We start from the raw sequence: 18,505 nt of genomic DNA on the forward strand, positions 1-18,505 counted from the left end.
TGATTATAATCTTAAGATTGTCCTGGATTTTCACACATTGGCAGTAAACTTATTTACAGATTAACTTCCTGTACTCTTGGGGTTGCTCTCTTCTCATTCTGGATATAATGGCTTGCCTCCAATGTGGATAAGGTAGAAGATGGTTAGATTCTGTGGGATTTAGAATACAGTAATTTGCATCAGACTTACTGTGTCCTTTTATCCTGGTTGGCAGGAATACATGGTGTACAGGAAGCATACCTACATGAGGCTTGATGGCTCATCCAAGATCTCGGAGAGGCGAGACATGGTTGCTGATTTTCAGAACAGGTAATGTTGATGGGAATTACAAAAATTATCTTTTTCATTTCCCTCTAGTACTTGAAATGGTAAGTTGTTTTTTTCTTCTTCTTAATGCCAGGACATCTGTGATTGTTAAGGATTCATGATATAATTCCTGCCATTTTAAGAGGTTGCTAAATCTGCTTATAGTAATTCAGATCTGTGTGTCTGGGAGAGCAAAGAGAGTATACCTGATAGTTTTTATGTTTGAAATATGCTTTCTTACCACACCAGCACCTGTTTCTTTGGATAATAAACCATTTCTAAGTATGAACCAAGATCCTCCTTGATGAATAATATGCATGTAGACAAAAAATCCACCAACCTATATTCATCATTGCTTGTCATTGCTTACAGTAGCCGTTTTTCTTTCTTTTCTTTCTTTCCTTTTTTTTGGAGGCAGTCTCTCCCTGTCACCCATGCTAGAGTGCAGTGGCATGATCTTGGCTCACTGCAGCCTCCATCTCCCTAGTTCAAGCGATTCTTGTACCTCAGTCTCCCATGTAGCTGGCATTACAGACATGCACCACCACACCCAGCTGATTTTTGTATTTTTAGTAGAGCCGAGGTTTCACCACGTTGGCCAGGCTGATCTCAAAATCCTGGCCTCAAGTGATCCACCCACCTCCACCTCCCAAAGTGCTAGGATTTTAATCATGAACCAGTGTGCCCCAGCCACTAACAGTAGCCATTTCTGAGTGTTGACTTAAAGTCACTGGTTTGTTTCTGTGTTTCATTTTATACAAGTTTAAGGAAAAGTACGTTTTCTTTTTCTGCTTTCCTTTTAACATAGTAGCAGTACAGTGCAGTATGACAAATGGCAATAATGTACAGTCTGTTCAGCTGGCAGCTCTCAGACATGGTACCTCTCCCACCTGCTAATGAGCCTATGAAATTTCAGTTACTGCCTGCTGAATGCTGGTGGTTTACAGAGCCATAATTATCCTGAGTGCAGCTTTTCATTGTAATAGGTAGAGTCCGGTTACTGTTCTCTCCAAGGAGAAAGCCAGGCTCCCTAGTGACAGATCTGCTGAACTTCACCTTCAGTTTTCTCCTTAGACCTGGAGAACTGAGGAATAAAGTAGATCTTAATGTTGGTAAATCAGAACAGCTTCAATTTTGGCTTTTAATTGCATGGCCTCTAAATATTTAACTTTTGAATTCTTGGGAAGAAAATTAAGCACATAGCCATTTCATTTAGATTATAGTTTTTAATTTCATTCATTTCTAAAGCATGGTTTAATTCAGATGTAAAATGATTTGGCATGAAACACATCCGTAATTCAACATAGAATGTCCTCCCTTGAGTTTTTTTCTAAGTTAAAACTGTATACCCAGAATTCCAGGTGCCTGTTTGACCAACAATAAGGGGAAGATCTGCTTCAAACCTATTTCCATTTGTTACCCTGGCACAGCTCTGTGAGTAGCATGACCTAGCTTCTCAGCTAGCAGAAGATTCTAAAACCAGTTATTTGAAACATAAATAAGCATAGTCCTTCCTTAGCCCACCACATTGTTTTAGCAAAAAGAGAGAGAAAAAAAACTACTGAGTGAGCTTCATCTTTTCTTAATTCTGAAATCAGTGATACCTATTTTATCACATCCTCACCTGCTCCAACCTCAGAGCTGCAACTTGACAAGAATCTTATGTGCAAGATCTATAGACTGTATATTTCCTCAGAGTGCCTGTATTTTCTCCAGTCATGCCAGTGTATCTGTGATGTGGGCACATTGGTATGGGGTGGCATGCTTTGTAAGTTATGAGAAAAGCCATCAAGTAGTGGGTATTTCACCTGATACTGTTTGTGTTTATTTTCCACTAGTATATTTGATATTGTACATTTGAAGATCTTGTTAACAGTAATGTTTTTCTTCAATAACAAATAGGGCCTTTATATTATAAGGAAATGCCTATTGAGAAAAATTTGGAAAATATTTAAAGATGAAAATAAAAATCACCCACAATTCCACTACTGTTAACATTGTGGTATAACCTATAGTCTTTAACATATGTTTATGGTTATATTTATACTGTTGATATCATATTATAGGTTTTGTATCCTAATTTCTTCTACTTAATGTTCTATCATAATCATTAAAAAGTCTTTGTTACAGTCAGGAGAAGAGCAAAGGAAATCAAAAGTCTTTGCCAACAACATTTTTATGATTACTATTGCATTACACTGGGCATATATTACACCGCTTTTCTGCTGTTGAGTAGATATATCTACTAGAAATGTTGAGTGAATATTTTTGTGTATAAAGCTTTACTTTCTTAGCATAGATTAAAACATGGGAAATTACTGAGTAAAGGATAAGAACATTTAAGACTATGTATATTTCTTTGTAGAGAATTCTACTGATGTAGACTCCAACCAGAGCTGTAATATGTTGAGTTCTAGTGATTTGGGCTTCTGAGATGTAGAACTACAGTTGTTCTCTTGGCTTACCCAATTATTAGAAAACTGGGCTATGAGACCCAGGGCTCAGTATATTTTATAGTACCTTTGTAGTGGAAAAAAAAATCAGGAGATGTATAATTTATTACCTCTGAAATCTCTTATTTAACTTGTGAAGCAGAATTACTTGGGCAGTCCCAGTAGCAGTGCATAATAGTTTTGAAAAGTTTAGCTCTAAAAGAATGGCATTTTCACCATTAAATTTTACTTAGTAAAAACGTAATGTTGCACAGCTTTTATTAGGAAATCTTGCTTGAGCCTTCAGACTCTACCACTGAGAATTACTTAGATAACAGTGAATGTTATTTAGAGTCAACATTTGGGTAACCATCATTTTAACAACCTCTATCTAATACTAGGCAAAAGGAAAAAGAGACTGAAGTCTCCTTCTTGATCCCTGCCTACATTACAAACTAGATGCTTAGAGTTGGGATTATGGCAAAGAACTAATGTATTTCTTACATGTAGAATCTGGACTGTGGATGTGCTGACCCCTCCAAAGAGGGGGGAAATGCTCAACTTATACATTAGAGTGACTGCAATAGCCCAATGTAGAGAAAAAGGTGTTTTTGGACACGAGCACTCCTTGCCAATATTTTAATTACTATTAATGAAAAGACATCAAAAGAAAAAAACTTGTAGTTTCAGTTCGAAAGCCCTGTGGCCCAAAGGTCAGTCAGAGTAAACAAGAACACCTATAAAAAGCCATTTACATTCCCTTCATACAAGATTTATCTATGAGGGATCCTTTCAGGAAAAAGTCTGACTGAGACTAAAGGCCATTTGGCCAGGATGTCCTGACTGGGCAACATTCAGAGCATGTGACCAGTGCACAATCCTAGAAGCCATTCACAAGGTCTTCGCTCTGTGGTTCCTTGGCCTTTGCTTCCCTTCCTTCTTACCCATGACCTTTACTAAATGGATCTTTACCCAATTATCTGACCACTCAGTGTGACTCTTTGGAAAGCATGAGGAAAAAGTGACTGTAGCATAGATTTTTTTTCTTGGTGAGTGTTGTAGAGATCCACAGTTGTCTTTCATTGTGATTCTTTTTCAGTCATTCAACAAGCCTTTACTGTAGTCAGCTATGTGCCTAGCAGTCTTTGGATATACTGGTGCAAAGTCACCTCAATGGGTCATTAAAAGAAGAGTGAGCGTGAGACCTACACTTGTCTTTGCTGTGTGGTTTCATAGGCCCCTTTACAGACCACCCAGATGTCTGGTCTTTAAGGTCTCTTCCAGGAGACCCTGAGTTGAGATTCCTTTTCAGCCTCCTAGAGAGGGCACCCAGACCACCATATTGCCTTGTGGGATTTTGTTTCTTCTGTTTATTCAGAGCCCCTAAAACATTAATTCATATTGTCAATACTGTTGCAGATTTATTCAGTAGAAAGGGACTTCTTAACAGTTTAAGATATTTGTGTTTTTAAATAGTCCAGCAGTAGTCCACAGTAGAAACTAATTTCTTTGATTATAACAACCTAAGGTTTCTGCAATTCTTTTTTACAATATGATAAAATTACATTGAATTCATCTGCCTCATTACCACAAGGCATCTTTTTCAATACGTAATTGATATCCAAATGACGCCATTGTATTTATCAGTTTTTCTACTAATTTATTTTTACCTACATTTCTTTCACTAGTGATCTTCTGTATATAGCTCCTATTGGTAAGTGATTACATGTGGACTAAATTCTGGCTGTACAAATTATGGAAATTACTCATCTTTTTTTGTTTCTTTGTTTTTTATTTTTTGAGATAGGGTGTCACTGTCACCCAAGCTCTGGAGTATAGTAGAGTATAGTGGTGCGATTACAACTCACTGCATCCTTGACCTCCCAGGCTCAAGTGACTCTCCTATCTCAGCTTCCTAAGTAACTGAGACTTCAGGCGTGAGCCACCATACCTGGCCAGAAATTACATCTTTTTGCTTCAAATACTTTCTTTTGTAGTACTTCTCAAACGCCTTGTATTTTCCCATCAGTCCCCCATATCCCCACCCTGTACCCATTCCCTCATGCCTACCCCATGTTCATATTTTGGGCCTCCTCAAGAATTATCAAAAAAAAATCTTAGCCATTGGGTGGACTCTATCAGCTCTCACAAAGGTATCAGAAAGAAGCCTTTAATTCCTTGCCTGTCTACCCACCAAAGCAGGAGAAGAAGATGTACCCACAGGCCATTCCTTGCCTGTCTACCCACCAAAGCAGGAGAGGAAGCAAGAGCAGTGTTCTCATTGTGGAAGTAGAAAGGATTGTTTATCCTCTTTAAGAGATGGGATCTCACTCTGTGCTTAGCCTGGAGTGCATTGGTGCGATATATAGCCCATGCAGCCTCGAACTCCTGGCCTCAAATGATCCTTCTGCCTCATCCTCCTAAGTAGACGGGACTACAGGTGCATGCACCATACCTTGCTAATTAAAAAAAAAAATTTTCTGGCCGGGCGCGGTGGCTCAAGCCTGTAATCCCAGCACTTTGGGAGGCCAAGGCGGGTGGATCACAAGGTCGAGAGATCGAGACCAACCTGGTCAACATGGTGAAACCCCGTCTCTACTAAAAATACAAAAAATTAGCTGGGCATGGTGGCGCGTGCCTGTAATCCCAGCTACTCAGGAGGCTGAGGCAGGAGAATTGCCTGAACCCAGGAGGCGGAGGTTGCGGTGAGCCGAGATCGCGCCATTGCACTCCAGCCTGGGTAACAAGAGCGAAACTCCGTCTCAAAAAAAAAAAAAAAAAATTTTTTTTTTTTTGCCCAAGCTGATCTCGAACTCCCAGGCTCAGGTGATCCTCCCACCTCAGCTGTCCAGAGGCTAGGAATAGTCTAGTCCTAAAAAGCTCAGTCACTTTTTTTTTTTTTTTTTTTTTGAGACGGAGTCTTGCTCTGTCACCAGGCTGGAGTACAGTGACTCAATTTTGGCTCACTGCAACCTCTGCCTCCTGGGTACAAGCAATTCTTCTGCCTCAGCCTCCCAAGAAGCTGGGACCACAGGCATGTGCCACCACACCTGGCTAATTTTTTTTTTTTTTTTTTTTTTTTTTTTTTTTGTATATTTAGTAGAGATGGGGTTTCACTGTGTTGGCCAGGCTGGTCTTGATCTCTTGACCTTGTGATCCGCCCACCCCAGCCTCCCAAAGTGCTGGGATTACAGGGATTAGCCACCGCGCCCAGCCGCTGAGTCACTTTTTATTTGAAGGCTTATTGTGATTAAATACTCTTCTTTGGGCTTGTGGGGTACCATACTTCCTTCCATTTGTATCATCCCATATCTATGGGAAAACATGTTTATAAGCTGGCAGATACCCTTCAACTTTTTGGTTTGTACTGCATGATTTAATAATAAAGATGGCATTTTATAAATTAAATAAATAAAATTACAAAATATTAACCTTTCTGACAAAATTCAAGGCTAAACTAGTACAACTTTCATGGGAGCCGAAGCTTTTGGAATCACTAAGAAAGAGACTGCTACCCATGGTCTGTTATCCATGCCTCTGTAGGAAAGTTGTGTTTAATTCAATGCAAATAATGGGCAGATTTCTACTAGGACAGGATACTTATTTCAAAATAGTTCTTTCACTGATACTTACATTTGACATTGATATGTCATCAGTTAGTCACTTCAGTGGTATTTATAGCATCTTCATTTTATAGTCTAGGAAACAGACTGTCAGCAGTCAAGTGACTTTACCAAGGAAGAATAGCCTGAAAGGATGAGAGCATCCTGATGTCAGTAGGTTTGTGTCTGGTGGTTTGTTTTTTTTTTTGGTTTTGTGTTTTGTTTTCTTTTTCCCTACTGGAACACACAAAATTTATTTTACAATGTGATTTTAGTATTTTTATTCTGTATTTGAAGCTTCACAAAACATTACTTACCCCTATGATCTGTAATGCATTAGAATATTTTCTCATCTTTTTTCGTTCTTTAATTAATTTCTTTAATGCCATCTAAAGCACCAAACTGATATCATGACCAATGAGAGGTGTGACCTGTGCTTTGAATAAACACTAATCTAAATGAATTTCCAGTTGGATTCCCCACTATAAACAAGGGGGAAAAAGGGGGATTAACAGCTCGACTTAAAAGTCCTGTCACATTTGCTCACTAGTGTAATGCAATCTGTTTTTCTTAAAGATACTCTGGAAAACAGCCTGGGGTGTCAGGAATATGAAGATGCAAGATAATCTTAAGATATATTTAGGCTGGGCACGGTGGCTCACACATGTAATCCCAGCACCTTGGGAGGCCGAAGCCTGGCCAACATAGTGAAACCCCGTCTCTACTAAAAATACAAATATTAGCTCATTGTGGTGGCACAGGCCTGTAGTCCCAGTGGCTCGGGAGGCTGAGGCAGCAGAATCGCTTGAACCTGGGAGGCAGAGGTTGCAGTGAGCTGAGACCATGCCATTGCACTCCAGTCTGAGTAACAGAGTGAGACTCTGTCTAAAAATATGTATATATTTATGTGATCTATATGAACTGGACTAAAACTGAGCCGTTATTTGTGTGTGTGCATAGATAAATCTTACAGTCAAAAGCCTATTCTGCTGGGCACAGTGGCTCATGCCTGTAATCGTAGCGCTTTGAGAGGCTGAGGCACGTGGATCACCTAAGGTCAGGAGTTTGAGACCAGCCTGGTCAACATGGTGACATCCTGTCTCTACTAAAAATACAAGAATTAGCCGGGCATGGTGACAGGCACTTGTAATCCAGCTACCTAGGAGGGTGGGGCAGGAGAATTGCTTGTACCAAAAAGGTGGAGGTTGCAGTGAGCCGAAATCACACCACTGCACTTCAGCTTGGCCGACTGAGCAACACTCCATCTCAAAAAAAAAAAAAAAAAAAAAAAAAAAAAGCCGGGCGCGGTGGCTCACGCCTGTAATCCCAGCACTTTAGGAGGCCGAGACGGGTGGATCACTAGGTCAAGAGATCGAGACCATCCTGGTCAACATGGTGAAATCCCATCTCTACTAAAAACAAAAAAAAAAAAACATTTAGCTGGGCGTGGTGGCGCGTGCCTGTAATCCCAGCTACGCAGGAGGCTGAGGCAGGAGAATTGCCTGAACCCAGGAGGCGGAGGTTGTGGTGAGCCGAGATCGCGCCACTGCACTCCAGCCTGGGTAACAAGAGCGAAACACCATCTCAAAAAAAAAAAAAAAAAAAAGCCTGTTGTTTGTGATCTGGTATAGGCTTGTTCCCAAAAGATATTCAGTAAATATCTGTTGCTTGAATGAGTGACAGTGGTACCTACTGGTTTATTTCTAATTCAGGTTTTCTTTGAAAGAATAGGAAGTAGAAGGAAACTGAGAAAATGATATTTAATCATTTATATGTAAGGGCTGTGTTGACATTCATCCAAAAGTACTTAATTCCAGCCTGTCTTTATGGACTCATCCTAAATTCAAGTTAGCATGTAAAAGTCAAGGCCTCCGAGTTCTAACTTTGAGTCATTTTTCTGGGACTCAGCTTTCTTCATCTTAAAATGAGTGCTTTGGAGCTGGGCCTGGTGGCTCACACCTGTAATCCCAACACTTTAGGAGACTGAGACGGCCAGAACACTAGGTCAGGAAGTCAAGACCAGCCTGGCCAATATGGTGAAACCCTCTCTCTACTAAAAATATAAAAAATTAGCCGGGTGCGGTGGTGTGTGCCTGTAGTCCCAGCTTCTCAGAAGGCTGAGGCAGGAGAATTGCTTGAACCCAGGACGCAGAGGTTGCAGTGAGCCAAGATCGTGCCACCTCCCTCCAGCCTGGGCAACAGAGTGAGACTCTCTCTCAAAAAAAAAAGAAAAAAAAGAGTGCTCCGAAATAATAATCATTAGTTCCCAGACTATTGGAGAAAACCAAAAAGTACTAATTTACTTGGCCCCTGTGTATGAACTAGGAATGGTTTTATTTATTAAAAGTATGGCGGTGAGAGAGGTCTGTACATCTGTGGTAACATATTTTTGTTGTATTTGCTACAGTTTATACTTGTGTTGCTTATCAATCATATATTAGTGGACAGCAAAACTTTTATATGCAAATTAGAAGATGACCTCCATGTTTGTTTGTAACAACAGAGCAACATTGTATACATGCTTTACAGAAATACCAATCAGGCCTAGGTAACCACAAAAACTTTTTTTTTTTTTTTTTTTTTAAGACGGAATTTCACTCGTTACCCAGGCTGGAGTGCAATGGCGCAATCTCGGCTCACCGCAACCTCCGCCTTCTGGGTTCAGGCATTTCTCCTGCCTCAGCCTCCTGAGTAGCTGGGATTACAGGCACGCACCACCATGTCCAGCTAATTTTTTGTATTTTTAGTAGAGACGGGGGTTTCACCATGTTGACCAGGATGGTCTCGATCTCTTGACCTTGTGATCCACCCGCCTCGGCCTCCCAAAGTGTTGGGATTACAGGCTTGAGCTACCACGCCCGGCACCAAAACTCTTTTTAGTCCTAAACTCTGTGTTCTATATTCAGAGATCTTTCTCTTTTGATATCTGCCATTTTTTCTTTTCAGTTTTTCTTTTAACATATCTTTCCCTTTTCTGCAGGAATGACATCTTTGTGTTCCTGTTAAGCACACGAGCTGGAGGACTGGGTATCAATCTCACTGCTGCAGACACAGTAAGTAATGAGAGCACAATAAACTAGTTATGCAGGTTTTCTACTATGAATATGTCATTCAGTTTGTTTTATTCTTTGCTTTTGTGTCGCAAACTCACCAGCTTTTTATTTCTTTGCCTCTTCTGTTAAAAGACTCTAGTTTCTCTTTGACTGGAACTAGAGTATTTTAGTTTTCCTTATAGACTTTACTGTTCATTTTCTTTGAATAAGTTTTTTTGTTTTTGTTTTTTGAGACAGGGCCTCATTCTGTCACCTAAGCTAGAGTGCAGTGGCATGATCATGGGTCACTGTAGCTTCAACCTCCCCAGTCTCAGGTGATCCTCTCACCCCAGCCTCTCAAGTAGCTGGGACTACAAGTATGCACCAGCATGCCCAGATAACTTTTGTATTTTTTGTAGAGATTGGGGTTTCATCATTTTGCCTAGGCTGGTCTCTCTTTTTTTTTTTTTTTTTTTAAAAGACAGGGTTTCACCATGTTGGTCAGGCTGATCTTGAACTCCTGACCTCAGGTGATTTGCCCGCCTTGGCCTCCTAAGTGCTTGGATTACAGCTGGGTGAGCCACCACACCCAGCCGGCTGGTCCTAAACGCCAAGGCTCAAGCCATCCTCCTGCCTCTGCCTCCCAAAGTGCTGGGTTTACAGGAAGGAGCCACTGTGCCTCACCTGAATAAGTTTCTTACACATTCTTTCAACATATATTTCATGAATGCCTACTGTGTGTCTGATACTGTTCTAGACACTTAGGGTACATCAGGGAAAACAGACTGGAAAAAAAAATCAGTCAGTCAATCCAGATTTGTTTTAGGAGCTGTAATTGAAGACATCAGAAAGGATTGTTTTGTTACTCTTATTCCCTAATGGAAAAACCCATTTTTTGTATCCTGAACTTCAAAAGGTGGTTGGAGAGCAGTCAAAAGGATAATTTCAAAAATAAAATAGAAAAGACATTCCAACAAATTATTCACTCTTTCCTACCCAGTCTCCTTGCAGGAATGCTTCAGTGTTTGAAAGAGCAAGGAAAAGAGGATTCTTGGCTACACGGGTGGCTCACACCTGTAATCCCAGCACTTTGGGAGGCCAAGGCTGGTGGATCATGAGGTCAGGATATCAAGACCCGCCTGGCCAACATGGTGAAAACCCCAACTCTACAAAAATACAGAAAAAAAAATTAGCTGGGCATGGTGGTGTGTGCCTTTAGTCCCAGCTACTCGGGAGGCTGACGCAGGAGAATCTCTTGAACCTGGGAGGCAGAGGCTGCAGTGAGCCAAGATCATGCCGCTGCACTCCAGCCTCTTGGACAGAGTGAGACTCTGTCTCAACAACAACAAAAAAAGAGGATTCCTTTTGAATCTCAGTAAGAATTTTCCTAACTTTGAGATTTAAAAATGCAAAAATGGGAGATTGTTTTATAAAAGGTATGACTCTAAAAATGGCACTTAATGTGGCTATCATGGTGCTTCTCTGAAATACAGAACATCAAAATCCCCCCAACCATGAAAAGAAAGCAAACTCAAGAGGGTAATGGAGAAATGAGGTACAGGAGTGTAGAGGCTTCTATAGGTTCATAGCAGCAGGGAGAATATATACCTCTCTTTCTCTCACTAATCTGATACTACAGATTCTGTAATAGCAACTATAGAATGTACCTTGTTTGGCATCTAAACTTTCAGTCAGTTAACCAAGGAGGGCAGGACATCAGAGCCTGAGGGCCACTGGAGGCATAGCTGGGTAAATGTACATCATCCACATCTGTCATCCTATAGGAGGTCTGTCAGTGTGTGGTGTATTTTTCCTGTGGGTTCTCTGATGTGGTGGCCTACTTGAGCCATATCACATAGTTTCTACCATATCAGATAGTAGAAACTTGCCTTCCTCCTTGTTGTCTGTTGGCTCCCTGCTCTCTTTATCTTTTAAGCATTTCAGCATAGTCATACTCTCAATATGAGTACAGGATTCATCACTTTGTCCCAGTTCGTCTGGGAATTCTCAGTTCCCAGCTTCATACCTGTTGATCCAGATCCATTCTTTGCTATGCTGGTACTGTTAGTTTCTCTATACCCTTTATTAATCATGCCATTCCTTTGCTTAAAACTCTTCAGGAATTCTTCATCAATTACAAAGTATAAAGCTCTTTATTTGTGTCCATTATCTACCTTTACAGCGTAATTACCAGAAAACTTTCCCTTTCAAATTTTATATTCCAGAAATAATGATTGACTTGTAGTTTCCTAAACACACCTTGCCATATCACACTGTTGGATAAACTGTTCCCTCAGCCTAAGCCATCCTCCTATGAGTCTCCTTTTCCACCTTGTGGACTTCTGTTTGTTCTCTAAAACCCCATTCAGGTGTCAATATTCCTTCCCCAGCCTTTCCCTTTATTCAGGTTAATCACATTAGGTTCTAAGTAATTATTTTACATACTAGACTTTGGCTTCAACAATGGAAGGAAATAAAAAGTCTGTATTTATAGGCTGGGTGCAGTGGCTCACGGTTGTAATCCAGCACTTTGGGAGGCTGAGGTGGGCAGATGGCTTGAGGTTAGGAGTTTGAGACCAGCCTGGCCTACACAGTGAAACCCCATCTCTACTAAATACACAAAAATTAGCCGTGTGTGCTGGTGCATGCCTGTGGTCCCAGCTACTCAGGAGGCTGAGGCAGGAGAATCATTTGAACATGGGAAGCGGAGGTTGCAGTGAGCCAAGATCGCACCACTGCACTCCAGCCTGGGCAACAGAGTGAGGCTCCATCTCAAAAAAAAAGTCTGTATTTCTAGTCCCTGCAACAATTTGTTCATTTGCTCATTCATTCATTCAAGAAATGTTTACTCAGCATCCATCAAGGACCCAGCATTGTTTTAGGCACTAGGAATTCATCTTGCAGCAAAACAAAGTTCCAATTCTATCTTCATAGTTACTATAAATAACATTTCTAGCGGTGGGAGAGAAGACAAAATATAAAGAAAAGGAAAAAAAACTGATAATATGAACGCTATGAAGAAAAATCCCATCAGGTAAACAGTGGTAGCATGAGAATGATGAGGGTTTGCTATTTTATTTGGATTGGTAGGCATCTCTGATAAGGTGACATTTGAGCCTAGATCCGAAGAAAGTAAGGAGGCAACCTAAGCATATAGCTGGCAGAAAGAAGAGCAGTCTAGGCAGAGGAGATAAGTGCAAAGCCCTAAGGTGAGAACATGCTTGGCATAATCAATCAAAAGTAAGGAGCCCAGAGCAGGTAGAACAGAATTAACTATGGGAAGAGTGATACGAGATGGCTATTGCAGAAGCAGATCATGTAGAGTTTAGAGCAATGGTAAGGACTTTGAGATGGGGAATGATTGGAAGAATTTGAACAGAGGAGTAACATGATTTGGTTTGAGTTTTAAATGTGTCCTTCTGGCTTCTGTTTAGATAGGAGAAAAAATGGAACACTGCAAGGAGACATAAGCAGGAAGATCAGTAAGGAGTATCAGACACTAAGTGGCAGTGTCACCCAGGCAGCAGAGTCTGAAGTTCAGGAGAAAGATGAGGGCTAAAGCTGTCTTTTCTTTTATTTTTTATTTTTTGAGATAGAATCTTGCTCTGTCACTCAGGCTGGAGTACAGTGGCTTTATCTTGGCTTACTTCAGCCTCCATTTCCTGGGTTCAGGTGATTCTCCCACCTCAGCCTCCCAAGTAGCTGGGACTACAGGCGAGCACCAACCTGCCTGACTAATTTTTGTATTTTTAGTGGAGACAGGGTTTCACCATGTTGGCCAGGCTGGTCTCAAACTCCTGATCTCAGGTGATCTGCCTGCCTCGGTCTCCCAAGTGCTGGGATTACAGGCGTGAGCCACCACTCCTGGCCTTAAAGCGATATTTTCAAATATTAGGTTGTAGATATTTAAGACCATGAGGCTGTATGAGGTCATGTGGGAAGGTTCAGCGTAAGTTCATTTTACTAAAATATGTTTCCCTTCTTCTCAGCTTGCCTATCTCAGGTTTAGTCTATGGTTTCTTAAGGAATAGTTTCACTAGTTATTCATTTAAATGGTCAAAAAACTAAGCAGGTTTGAAGGGAGAGATCTGCACCATGCTTCCAGGGTTCACATAGTTTGCCCTTTATGACCGTAAAGAGAGTCCTGCTAGCCACAAAGAGCCAAAGTAAGTCTAGACCTCTGATATATAAGTAAAGGAATAGGAGTCTTTTTTCACCCTGAAAGCCAGAGAGGGGCTCTGCGCTGGTCATGGTAGCTCATGCCTGTAGTCCCAGCAGTTTGGGAGTCTGAGGCAGGCGGATTGCTTGAGGGCAGGTGTTTGAAACCAGCCTGGGCAACATAGCGAGATCCCATCTGTACAAAAAAGGTTTTTTAATTAGCCAGGCATGGTGGCACATGCCTGTGGTTCCAGCTACTGGGGAGGCTGAGGTGGGAGGTTTGCTTGGGCCCGGGAGGTCAAGACTACAGTGAGCTGTGATTGCCCTGCTGCACTTCAACATGGGCAACACAGTGAGACCCTGTCTCAAAAAAACAGAGAAGGGCTCTGAATAATACTCTGATTTCTGAACTCTGAAATAATTTACATTTTAATTTTAGGGGATAGGCTTAAGGATTCACTTGTAAATTAGAAGCTCCTGGAATATTCTTTCGAAAACTGAGATAGCGGCTGGGCTTGGTGGCTCATGCCTGTAATCCCAGCACTTGGTGGCTCATGCCTGTAATCCCGGCAGATTACCTGAGATCAGGAGTTTGAGACCAGCCTGACCAACACGGAGAAACCTGGTCTCTAGTAAAAATACAAAATTAGCCAGGCGTGGTGGTGCATGCCTATAATCCCAGCTGCTTGGGAGGTGGAGTTTACAGTGAGTTGAGATCACGCCATTACACTCCAGCCCGGACAAAAAGAGTGAAACTCCATCTCAAAAAAAAAGGAAAAAGAAAAATGAGACAGCAACATTGAAATGAATGCCAAGAATATACTGTGTGTATGTGTGTTGCTGGAGAAACAATAGGGTTAGCTGCTTGTCTGGCTTTTTTTTTTTTTTTTTTTTCCTCTGAGATTTATTTAGATTTGGGATTTCCCCAGAACCATTTATGTACAAGGAAGAGACTAATCAACTTAAAAACATGAGGAAAAAACCTAATGTGTTGTGATTGAGAATGCATACATAAAAATGTATTTATAAATAGCTGGACTCTATCTGGCCTACTCTGTTAATAAAAACATGGTTTTAGCAAATGATATATGGCAGCTGCCTCTTACTGTGTCATTGTTTGTATATTCTTCCTGAAGTAGGGTTATCTGTGCATTTGCCTCCGTTTAGTAAGGGAGTTATAAACTGCACTTTTTGTGTTCCTGTGTCAGTCCTGTTTTAAATGCTTATGTGTAGTGAGAATGAAGAGCTTTTTTGTCCCTTTGCAGAGATTCAAGAAGTCCTGTCTCACAGGACAGCTTTTAGCCCTCTGAAGGGACTGAACCTCCACTCATTCTCTTGGGAGCAAAAGCTCCACCCTCCAAGTGTTGGTCCAACTTTTCCCAGTTGTTCCTCTAGAAACGTTGCTGTTTGAAATCTTACTTTCTCATCCCCTGAAACTCCTTCTCATTGACTTATACAGCCAGGCCCCTCTACTGCATGGTAACTCTCAGCTCTCTTTCCCCTGTGCCTGCCCTGCTTGGTGTGTACAGTTTGAGGAAGGCATTAGCTATTATTTCCCTTAGTCATTGCTGGGCCACGCTTTGTGGATTGACTTGCCTTAATCATTCCTAGTTAAGTCAGTTGTTCTAGTCCTTTAATTGGTACTTGTTTTTCTCTAGAATGTCTCACTGAGCTCCATAAACCCGACTGCCAAATATAGCCGTCATCTCTCTCCCACTGCCATGCATTGTCTCCCTCTCCACTCCCTCCAGTTCACATCATGGTTGATACAATGTTGGCTTGATTGTTAGATTAGATGGTAACCATACATCTTTCTTGGTTTCTAATTCTCTCACTCTTGTTCTTAACCTGTTAGTTTATACGTATTTCATATTTTCCCCTGAATAAGTATTTTTCTAAACAATCCTATTTTATTTTCTTTTCCTCCCAAATTCCCCACCTCTTTGAATCCACTTAAAGGATAAATATTTTCTGTATTTATAGATTTTTGAAGTTAGATTATAAACCCATCTCCATAGGCTTTAATTATTGTTTATGAGCTCAAAAGAGAATCAGGTTTGGTTGCCACTGGGCTTCTAGGAAAAAATGTGATTATTAAGACAGTACTTCTGAAACAGTTCATGTTGTGACTCTTCCTCCACCCAGCCCTACGACGCACATTTCCACATTATGAATTCATGCTGAACCATAGCCGCAAGCTTAGACAGCCCAAGATACTGTCTTGGGTGTGACATCAGCTCTCAATTTCCACATGTGTAGTGACTTTAAATACAGTGGGCATCATGGGACAACATGAACCAGAAAAACAAGGTGGAAAAAAAAGTACACTGGGCAAGTAATGTTATCCTCTCTAGTCCAACTGAAGGTCGTTTTTGTTAGGTCTGTTCCCTCTGAAAGTTCAAGGTAGGTCTTCTGGAATTTTGCGTGTCCTCTTTGAAACTCCAGAGTGTCCTGTGGTCAGGTTTGTTAAGTTCCTCTACTGGTGACAAGTATTGTACACTTCTAAATCTTAGGTTTGCAGGTCACTGGATTAACAATAAGGTTTCACAGTGACTTTTTCTTTGGCCAGCAGTTTGCATTGTTCCACCCAGGGATTCTAACCTGTGCTAAAAATGGAGGGAAACCATTTTTTGCCAGGTGCACTGGCTCACACCTGAAATTCCAATACTTCGGGAGGCTGAGGTGGGAGGATTGCTTGAGCCCTGAGTTCGGGGCTGCAGTGAGCCAAGATCATGCCACTGTACTCCAGCCTGGGTGACACAACAAGACCCTGTCTCAACAAAGAAAAAGAGAGAGAGAGACAGAAACAGTTTCAAGAAGATGACTCACTCTTTCAAATAGTACACATGGAATAATTGGACACCCATAGAAGTTAGTGATTGAGTAGGGACTTGAACTAAGGTATATAGGCAATGGCAAGTATTGTTACTACTGTAGGTTGTGGAGAAAGACTGTTAGGTCAGTCCCCACCCCAGCCCCTTGCTGTGATCTCAGGCCAATCTCTTCCTTGCGTGTAAGGTAGAGGACAGACAAAGGATTTTTGTGAGAATTCAGTGAGATATGTATCCAGACTCATAATAAGTACCCAACAGATTTTAGCCATTATTATTTCTAATAGGAATACAGAGGGCATAGAAAATAGAAAAAGAAAAGGAGACATTATTATAGGTAAGAGAAAACAGGGAGGACTTCCTGGAAGCTTGAATTAAACCTGAAAGGACCAATAAAGAAGAGTTTTGGGATTCTAGTTCAGAGAAACAGCTGAAGCAAAAAGAGATGCATACCATGAAAGAGACCCATCTGACTAAAGGGAAGAGGCATATGTGTATTAGGAAATAAGTTGGCTCTCTGTAGCACAGCCTGATTATTTAGGAGAGTTTGGACATGGTGTGTAACTGACAGATGGAGTGGTCCACAGTGGTAGCCAAGGTAGACTGAAGAGGAAAGAGACTGAGATCTAGGAGTCCTACTGATGTAACAGAGCACTAATCCAGTTGTAGCCAGACTGGTAATAGTGGGACTGTAGAAAGGATAGGTTAATTTTTGAAGCAGTGGCTGGATTTGGTGACTTTTGATTGGATATAAAGGATAACACATGAGATATGAGGGCCATTTTGAACTGAGATTCTTTCAGGAGGTCTGCCATGTTGGATGATAGCCTCAAGGGCTGAGGGCTAAGGAGTTTGTTTTAGGATCCCTTAGTGGTGGTACATTTTGTTGTTGATTTGTTTGTTGCTCAGCAAACTAGAAGGCACTTCCAGAGAACTGTTTAAACATTCCATCCTGGGAATTCATTAGCTAATAAGTGAGTCTGTTGATGAGAACTTGAGAATTCTAGAGAAAGCCATGCCTGTTTCCAAGATAGCCCCAGTGTTGTGTTGTGTTTTGTTTTGTTATTTTGAAATGGAGTTTCTCTCGTGTCACCCAGGCTAGAGTACAGTAGTGCGTTCTCAGCTTACTGCAACCTCCGCCTTCTGGGTTCAAGTGATTCTCCTGCCTTAGCCTCCTGAGTAGCTGGGATCACAGGCGCCTGTCACCACACTGGCTTATTTTATTTTATTTATTTATTTATTTTTCTTTCTTTGCTTTTTTTTTTTTTTTTTTTAGACGGAGGCTCACTCTCTCACCCAGGCTGGACTGGAGTGCAGTGGTGCAGTGTCGGCTCGCTGCAACCTCTGCCTCCTGGGTTCAAGCGACTCTCCTGCCTTAGCCTCGCAAGTAGCTGGGCTTACAGGCACACACCACCAGGCCCAGCTAATTATTGTGTTTTTAGTAGAGATGGGGTTTCACCGTGTTAGCCAGGCTAGTCTCAAACTCCTGACCTCATCTACCCGCCTCAGCCTCCCAAAGTGATAGGATTACAGGTGTGAGCCACTGCACCTGACCTGTTTGTTTTTTGTTTTGTTTTGTTTTGTTTTGTTTTGTTTTTGAGACAGGGTATCACTCTGTCATCCAGGCAGGAGTGCAGTGGTGTAATCTCAGCTTACTGCAACCTCTGCCTCCCAGGCTCAAATGATCCTCCCATCTCAGCCTTGTGAATAGTTGGGAGCAGTGGTGCTTACTTAGGCAATGTGATCTTGGATAAATTGTCTAGCTCCTTTGTGCCTCATTCTCCTGAAACAAAACATGGGAGTCTTTTTTATTTTATTTTATTTTACTTTTTTGTATTTTTAGTAGAGACGGGGTTTCACCATGTTGACTAGGATGGTCTCGATCTCTTGACCTTGTGATCCACCCGCCTTGGCCTCCCAAAGTGCTGGGCTTACAGGCTTGAGCCACCGCGCCCGGCTTTTATTTTATTTTTTACTATCCCCCTCCCCAGTCAAAATATGGGAGTCTTAAGAGTATTTAAATCATGATGATTATGGGATTTTTTTTTTTCTTTGCACAAATAACAGTGATAATTCTTGGATTCAAATGGGTTATTGCACCTAAAACAATGCACTAAGTGTTAACCATTAATGTTATTAATGTA

General features: G+C 41.3%; 1 protein-coding gene across 3 annotated transcripts in view; it reads left to right on the forward strand.

Moving 5' to 3' along the window:
• Window positions 1-18,505, forward strand: part of INO80 (INO80 complex ATPase subunit) — a 153,171-nt gene that overhangs the window by 114,682 nt on the left and 19,984 nt on the right. For all 3 annotated transcript variants that reach the window (XM_039462863.2, XM_074394073.1, XM_074394072.1), the window contains exons 28-29: window positions 215-309; window positions 9,321-9,393. In XM_039462863.2, the coding sequence (XP_039318797.1) occupies window positions 215-309; window positions 9,321-9,393 (168 nt within the window). The remainder of the gene's footprint in view (window positions 1-214; window positions 310-9,320; window positions 9,394-18,505) is intronic.

Source organism: Saimiri boliviensis, chromosome 2, assembly GCF_048565385.1.
Source record: "Saimiri boliviensis isolate mSaiBol1 chromosome 2, mSaiBol1.pri, whole genome shotgun sequence".
Classification (NCBI taxonomy): domain Eukaryota; kingdom Metazoa; phylum Chordata; class Mammalia; order Primates; family Cebidae; genus Saimiri; species Saimiri boliviensis.